At 40.5% G+C, this 8,375-nt stretch overlaps 1 protein-coding gene across 1 annotated transcript in view; it reads left to right on the forward strand.

Moving 5' to 3' along the window:
• QRSL1 (glutaminyl-tRNA amidotransferase subunit QRSL1) overlaps window positions 1–5,448 on the forward strand; it is a 43,818-nt gene extending 38,370 nt beyond the window's left edge. The window contains exons 10-11 of the mRNA XM_032858239.1: window positions 2,169–2,374; window positions 5,094–5,448. Coding sequence (XP_032714130.1) covers window positions 2,169–2,374; window positions 5,094–5,314 — 427 coding nt within the window. The 3' untranslated portion in view covers window positions 5,315–5,448. The remainder of the gene's footprint in view (window positions 1–2,168; window positions 2,375–5,093) is intronic.
• Window positions 5,449–8,375: the final 2,927 nt, after the last annotated feature.

Genomic DNA, 8,375 nt, shown 5'->3' on the forward strand with positions numbered 1-8,375 from the left:
AAAAAAAAAAAAAAGAAAGAAAAAAGAAACAAATAAAAAAAAAACCAATAATGAAAAAATATAAAATGGAAAAAATATATACATATATATTAGATAAACTAGTTAAAAAACGTTAAAAAAGAAAAGGGTAAAAGTTAAAAAAAATTTAGGAGAAGAAGAGAAAAATTGAAAAAGAAAAAAAAAATTAACTGCAAGTCTAAAGAATCATGGGGAGAAAGCCATGAGTTCCGTGCTTTGCTTTCTCCTCCTCTGGAATTCCGCTGCTCTCCTTGGTATTGAAACTGCACTCCTTGGTAGGTGAACTTGGTCCCGGCTGGGTTTCTTGTTGATCTTCTGGGGGAGGGGCCTGTTGTAGTGATTCTCAAGCGTCTTTGCCCCAGGCGGAGTCGCACCGCCCTTACCAGGGCCCGGGCTGAGTAATCCGCTCGGGATTGCTTTTGGGAGCTTTTGTTCCCTGAGCGCTTTCCATAGAGTTCCGGAGGACGGGAACGAAGATGGCGGCCTCCCAGTCTCCGGCCCGGAGGAGCCGAGAGTCTGGGGCCCCACTCCTCAGTGCGCCCTCAGAGAACAGCGCCCAATTGCTCCCGTCACCCTGGCCTCCGGCCGCGCTCCGAGCTGACCGAGCCTGCGAGCGGTTCAAGGTAAACCCGAGCTGAGAGTCACTCCTCGGCTCTGTCTCTGTAGCCGGCTTCCCCGTTCTAATACCTGTAAGCTCTGCAACACTCAGACACCCCGATCCTTCTGTGGCCCTGCGGGACCTGAGGCCACGCTGACCCCACGTGGGCTTCACCCGGTTAAGCCTCTGGAGCGATGCCCCTCAGCGGAACAGACTTTTAAAAGTCCTGCTTTTGTGCTCCGTTGCTCCGCCGCTTGCCGGGAGCCGGCCCCTCCCCCCGCCGTCTATCTTCCCGTCGCTTTGGATTCACTTCTCCGCCAGTCCTACCTTTCAGAAAGTGGTTGATTTTCTGTTTCTAGAATTGCTGTTCTTCTTCTCTTCGATCTCCCGTTGGATTTGTAGGTGTTTGCAATCTTTAGATAAGCTATCTAGCTGATCTCCCGCTACCTGAAGTAGTCTCAGCTGCTACTTCTCCGCCATCTTGACTCCTCCCCCCCGGAAGAAATTTAATAGAAAAAAACTTGGGCTTGTGTTTGAATAAATTTGAGGTTTGGGAAATGCCATTAATGACATTATTTAGGCCATCAAGTGTTATTGTATTAATTATAGGTAATACCTGCATTTATCTCTCTAGAGACCTTGTGGTCAAATGATAGTAAAGAGATTTGATACTAATGTAGGATTCTTTTAGAGTAAAAAAAGAACACATTTTTATCTTTATTATATTTGGTCCTCAGTAAGACGAGTAGTTATATCCATTTTTACAGGTGACAAACTGAAGTTTAAAACCGTACTTTTGCCTGCCTTTGTGTCTGGTTCAGGAGGATCCAAAGAGTGCCTTCTTTTTCCCTTTATTTGCATGATTGATTTATAGTCATTTTTATAGCTGGTTAATTCCTTTACCTTGACAGTAAAGTTTCTTTTCTTGAATTTCACATTCCCATTCCTGGGGCATGCCTAGCCATAAAATACAAAATTGCAAACACTGTGTACTTTCTCCAGTTTCTGTTTCCAGAGCCTGTTTCCTAGTGGCTACTTAGGATGGCACATTAGAATTTTACAAAACTTCAGAATCCTTATAATAATGAATTCTCATTATACTGCAGTTGAAATAAGACATTATAATAGAAGGATTAGAATAAGCCTCCAGAGACCTAAGTTCTAGTCTCTCTTTTACCATTGCCCATCTTTGTAACCTTTGGAAAGTCATTTAATTGCTATGCACTTGATTTTTTTTTTCACCTGAAAATAAAAGTTCTAGCTTAATGATATCCCTGAAAGTGGATGATATCCACTTATTTAATGATATCACTATTCTGTGATTATATGTGTAGAATTGTGTCTAGCAGTGAATTCTGATTAAACTCCTGATACTCAGATTTTTAGAAATAACAGCACAGTTGAACAAAAATCATTTATATGTGTCGTTAGGAATCTTCGTAGTGCCTGCTTATAAAGGTCAGAATCCAGTCATTCTATAACAAGCCTTCTCTGTGAAAATTGATCCAAAGAAATTTAAAAATCCTTAAAAATATCATCTGTTTTTCCACAGAAACTATGAGAATTATTTCATTAAGGCACAGAAAGTGAGACGACTCATTGCTAATGATTTTGTGAAGGTTTTTAACTCTGGAGTGGATGTCTTGCTGACTCCCACCACCTTGCGGGGGGCAGCACCGTACCTGGAATTCATTAAAGAAGACAACAGGACACGAAGTGCCCAGGATGACATTTTTACACAGGCTGTAAATATGGCAGGTGAGGATCCCTTGGGAATGTTCTAGTTTTCTTCAAATTTTTAGACAGGCACCCTGGTCTTCAACTTAGGTTCCAGCTAGACTGTTCCATGAAGGCAACAGCTTGTCCTTCTGGAATGCTTAGGAAAGTGTGTACGTGTGTGGGGGGGGGAGGGGTATGTGCACACACATACTCGGAGTCAGTCTACTTAATAGCATAATTTTAACTTTTATTTTGGAAATTTTCAAACCTCCGGAAAAGTTCAAATAATGGTGTAATGAATACCAATGTGCCCTTTGCCTGGATTCATTCATTTTGTCTTATCTGCTTTCTCCTTCCACTATTTCTCTCTGTACACACACACACACACACACACACACTCACACACTTTTTTTTTTAGCCAAATAATTTGAAAGAAAGTTGCAACATCATGATACTTCACTCCCGAATACTTTAGCATAAATCTTCTAAAAATGAGGACATTCTCCTGCATAACCACAATTCTGTTATCACACCTAGGAAAACTAACATGAATATAATAATATTCCAGATATAGTCCATATTTAAATTTTCTCAATTGTACCAAAAATGTCTTTTATAAAATTGTTTTTCCCCCGATATATTTGTTTATCTTTTTAAAATTTAGAACAATACCCCAGTTCTCTGCTTTGGGTTTTGGTTTTTGTTTTGTTTTTTCCTTTTGGAACACATCAGACTGTTTTATAATTTGTGTTTCAGTCATCAGACAAAATGTAGGAAACTCAAGAGGAGAAGGAAAGCCTATTGTATTTCCCTATACTTTTGTTTACTATGTTCATTTCTTCCTGGTGTATGAAGATTCTTTGTTTTATCATATCCTTTCTGTTTAAATTCCTTTAGCCATTCTTTTAGGGTAGGTAAGCTGTTAACCAATTCCCTTAACTTCCTAAGAACGCTTGATTTCCTTTCAAATTTAAAGGTTATGTTCACTGGATACAGGATTTGGGCTTGACATTTCTTTTCTTTAGCACTTAAAAAATGTTATGCTCCTTTCTTGTGGACTGCATAGTTTCTGATGAGAAATCCCCCACCTTTTAAAATTTTTGTTTTAATTGACATTGACTGTTTTGAAGAGCCTAGTGCGCTTGCCCTATAGGATGTCGCATCCATAATCTGGATTTGCTAGATTGTTTACTCATGATTGAGAAACATTTTGGCAGAAATACTGCATACTCTCCATGTTGGGAAACAGTTAATGTCAGTTTGTTCCACTTTCAGAGACTAAGCTGATCCCTTAGTGAAGGAAGTAACTGCCAGGTGTTTTCTGTGTAAAGTTACATTTTTCCTTTGATCAATTATAACCAATGGTGAGGTGGTACTCTGAGATTGTGTGACTATCCTATTCCCCAAAAATCTTGAACCTAGTTTGAGATCTATTGATGAATCTTGCCTGAATTATCTCCTAGAGAATGACAAAAATGCTGATTTTTCTATCATTCTTTGTACATACATTAGCAGTCTTCTCTAAAGACAGCTTTGTTTTGTTGTTTTTTTTTTTTAATTCAGTGTATTATAAACAATTACTGTCATTATTGGCTTTGATGCTGAAACTGTTTGGCCAACAAGAGCCCTTTCAAGTTGCATGTATCCTTTAGACCTATCCCCATTAATTTCTAAAAACTTCCTTATTTTATGGCATAACAAGATATCCCAGGATCTTTTGCTTTCTTTGCCCCAAACATGGAATTAAAAACAAACTACTATTTCTTATCTATCAAATTGGCAAACATTCAAAGGCTCAACAACATACTCAGTTGGTAACGCTGTAGGGAAAAAGCATTTTGCTGATGGGAGTTCAAAATAGTACAGCTTTTTTGGAGAGGAATTTGGCAACATCTAGTTACATATGCATTTATCTGTTGATGAAGCAATCCCTATTTATCTGAGAGACTTTCAAGAATACCAAAAACTGGGGCACCTGGGTGGCTCAGTGGGTTAAGCCTCTGCCTTCGGCTCAAGTCATGATCTCAGGGTCCTGGGATCGAGCCCCGCATCGGGCTCTCTGCTCAGCGGGGAGCCTGCTTCTCCCTCTCTCTATGCCTGCATCTCCCTCTCTCTATGCCTGCATCTCTGCCTACTTGTGATCTTTCTCTCTGTTAAATAAACAAATAAAATCTTAAAAAAAAAAAAAAGAATACCAAAAACCATGGTGCATCTGGGTGGCTCAGTCAGTTAAGCATCCGAATCCTGATTTCAGCTCAGGTCGTAATCTCATGGGTGGTGTGATTGAGTGCTGCATCACTGGGCTTCACGCTCAGTGGGGAGTCTGCTTGAGATTCTCTCTCTCTTCCGCTCCCCTTGCGCTCTCTCTCTCTCAAATAAATAAATAAATCTTAAAGAAAAAAAAAAAGAATACCAAAAAACATGTATACTTGGGCATGGTGTGAAATAGCTCAATACTGAAAAAAACCTAAATGCCCAACCAGAGAAGCATGGGTGAAAAAATTATGGTACAAACCACATAATGGAGTGCTGTGCAGCTATAAAAAAGGAATAAAAACATCTCTGTGAGTTGATACACAGTGATTTCCAAGATATATTGTGAAGTGAGCAAAGGAAGGTACAAAAGCATGTGCATATGTATGACTTCTGTCATTTTTTAAACCTTATCTGTCTTACACCTACTAGCACTAGAAAGCAGAAGTCTCCCCTTCTTAGGGTGGAGAAGTAATCAGCTAATAGGTTTCTTTCTTGTCTTCAGGATTGCCGGCAGTGAGTGTCCCTGTGGCTCTCTCAAACCAGGGGTTGCCAATAGGACTTCAGTTTATTGGACGTGCATTTTGTGACCAGCAGCTTCTTAAAATTGCCACGTGGTTTGAAAAACAAGTACAGTTTCCTGTTATTCAACTTCAAGAACTAATGGATGATGGTTCCTCAATCTCTGAAATTGAAAAGTTAGCTTCTGTTTCTCTAAAACACTAGTGATAAATATAGCACGTAAATTAAAATCACTTGAAGATTTTATATTCAAGAGAAGTCCAGTGATCCTGCTCAATTCCTGTAATTTGGTTCCTTGTCAACACAGTCGTTCATTGGAATCACCTTTTAAAAGTCTTGTGATACCATTAATTATAAATCACCTATCAGGGACGCCTGGGTGGCTCAGTTGGTTGGACGACTGCCTTCTGCTCAGGTCATGATCCCGGGGTCCCGGGATCGAGTCCTACATCGGGCTCCCAGCTCCATGGGGAGTCTGCTTCTCCCTCTGACCTTCTCCTCGCTCATGTTCTCTCTCACTGTCTCTTTCTCAAATAAATAAATAAAATCTTTAAAAAAAAAAAATCACCTATCAGCATCTATGAGGTATCCACTAAGTGTAAAGTACAGAATTTTTACATTAACACAGACACGTTCGTGGAAAGTGAGGCATTCTGCAAAAATGTTCATTAATAAGAACAGAGCTTAGAGTACAAGTAAGCTTAGGGATAAGCCTCTCAGAACTTCCACATCTTTGTAACCAAAGTGCAAATAAAAGCTATAATTTGTGCCTCCAGAGAGAACGTGAACAGCCAGACAGATGGGCAATTCAAACGTAGTGGAGGCTGCCTTGGGGGATGTTAAAAAGGCACAAAAACAATAAAATGGGAATATTTGCTTCTGAGTGCTGAACAAAGGAGGTAGAAGAGGGAAGTGCGACGTGCTGGGGCCCAGAGTCATGCAAGACTGGGGGTACACCCTTCTGGGGACAAGCGCAGGTGCAGATGCTCTTGATTGCTCTAAATATAGAGCTGCAGTGACTGAACACTTTCTCCTGTTTTGCTAACATTGAAAATGTGACTTCTGTCATCGCAGAACCCCATGCCAAGGAACTAAAACAACTCCATGGAACTCATTCTCCTGTTTACCAACCACAAAGGAACTCACTGGTGTCACAGAAACATTTGTTGTAACCTAAGAGACCATATTGGACTTGAAACTTGGGAGGCAGTGGAGCATGATTTTAGTGAGAAAGTTTCAAGATAGACAAGTATACCCAGTATGAAAAACTAGCAGATAATCTGGTGAGGATGCCACAGCCTCCTCCCTCACCCCAGCTTTCTCTGTTACTTACGGTTTCCTTACCCTCTTTGTTTCTTTACAGATGCTCTCTGTTTGGGTCCCTTAAGCCCAGAGGGACAGTAATGAGAATCCATATTCAATTTGAAAGAACATTTTATGAAAATCATTCATTTCACCACTATAAAGTTTCATTATTGGACTTGTCTTTGCCAGAACACCATTGTCCTCTCGCGTTGATCAGGTCTTCGAATTTGGCACTTACGTACTACCGATAATTGTAAGTGGGAAGGTGAATTGTTATTTAATAAGTTCGCTTTGTTTAGTAAGGAAAAAGCCTTTTGTAAATACAAAGTACACGCGCAAGAAGTCTTAAGTGGCAGAACCTTCTGCAGTGCCACTGGAATGTTGCATGATGGGAAGTTAGCTTGCCTGTTACTTTCTCATTAACAGTTTTTTCTCCTCCCAGGATCCTTCCACTCCCAAATGGTCTGACAAAGTTTATATAAAACCTTTCTGTGCCAGCCCCACCAGTTTTCTTATAAATCATGACTCTGAATCCCTGAAAGAGGAAGACATTCACAAGAGAGAATTGCGTTTCTTTGTGACAAGGGAAAACCATCTTAGTTTGAAGGAGCTAATATGATGTAAAAAGCAAACAATAAATCTTTGCCCCAGTCTTTTTTTAATGTGTGTGTAATTTGAACTGAAATTTTTTCAAAGGATATTTATGTAATTTCTCTTACTCCTGGGCCTCTCCTTGAGCTGCACTGATGATCTGAATCTGGAAATAGGGAAGTGAAACATTGACTGTTCTCACATAATAATACCCAGCTAGCATGAAATGATACCTAATTTGTTTCTCTTCCTCTCCATCTTCACCCTAAATCTAGTAGATCTCATTTTACCAAATCACTGTCAGGGAATTTAAGTGGGAAACCGTTTCTGTATCTCAGCTAATTAAGTCCTGAAATCGTTAGCAATTCTGAAAGGCGAGGTTGGCTACAAGTGTAAGATGAGCTCCCTGATAAGACACAGCAAAACAAAGAGAAGTTAGAGTCAACCACAGAAGCATCACTGGAGTGAAAAAACGTGATGAGCTCACACAACCTGCCATCCCAACACAACCTAGAGCCCAGGGAGCAAGGGGGAAAGTCAGCGTTCCATGTTGGCCCCCAGCGTTACCAAGAAACTCACTTGAAACCAGGGAGGCAGAATGTTCTCTTTAGCTCTTTGTTACCAGGTCATCAGGAACACAGAGGACCTTGAGCCAGCTGGGATTAAGCCAGCTACAAGAGACAGCCTGGTTCCAAAAAGCTTCTAAAAATGACAAGGAAGAGTGACCTTATTAGGAGATCACCTGTTCCTTCTAACATAGACAAGAAATACCTTTAGGATTTTATTTTTTATTTATTATTTTAAAAGATTTTATGTATTTATTTGAGAGAGAATGAGCAAGAGCCAGCATGAGCGGTGGGGAGGGGCAGAGGGAGAAAGGGAAGCAGACTCCCCGCTGAGCAGGGAGCCAGACTTGAGGATGGCCTGGGGATCATGACCTGAGAACGAAGGCAGATGCCCACCCCTGCCTGCCCTTTAGGATTTTAGACTGAAGGGCTGTGAAGAGAACCGTTACGAGCACCAGTAGGTAGAGCTCAGGGATGCTGCAAACTGTGCCATTCCCTGCTCCAGTCAAGGGAAGGGAGCAAGCTAATGGAATTTTCACAATAGCTTCTATTTTGAATTTTCATTCATTAGCTATTGTTGATCTCCCTCCCTTTGCTTAAGCATGTGATTATCTATACCAAGGTTAAATGCATATTGACTGTGCAAGACTGGGGTGAGATGTGTTCATTGTATTTAGAAGCACCAAAGGACAGTTTAAAGTAGAAGGTCTTGCTCAGTTTTTTCATGACTTAAGCAGTGTGTACACTAGAACATAAACCTGAAGATTTAATAAAGGCAAATGACATGAGAAAAGCCCAGCCAA

This window comes from Lontra canadensis, unplaced genomic scaffold, assembly GCF_010015895.1.
Source record: "Lontra canadensis isolate GAN:19392208 unplaced genomic scaffold, GSC_riverotter_1.0 scaffold14, whole genome shotgun sequence".
Lineage (NCBI taxonomy): Eukaryota > Metazoa > Chordata > Mammalia > Carnivora > Mustelidae > Lontra > Lontra canadensis.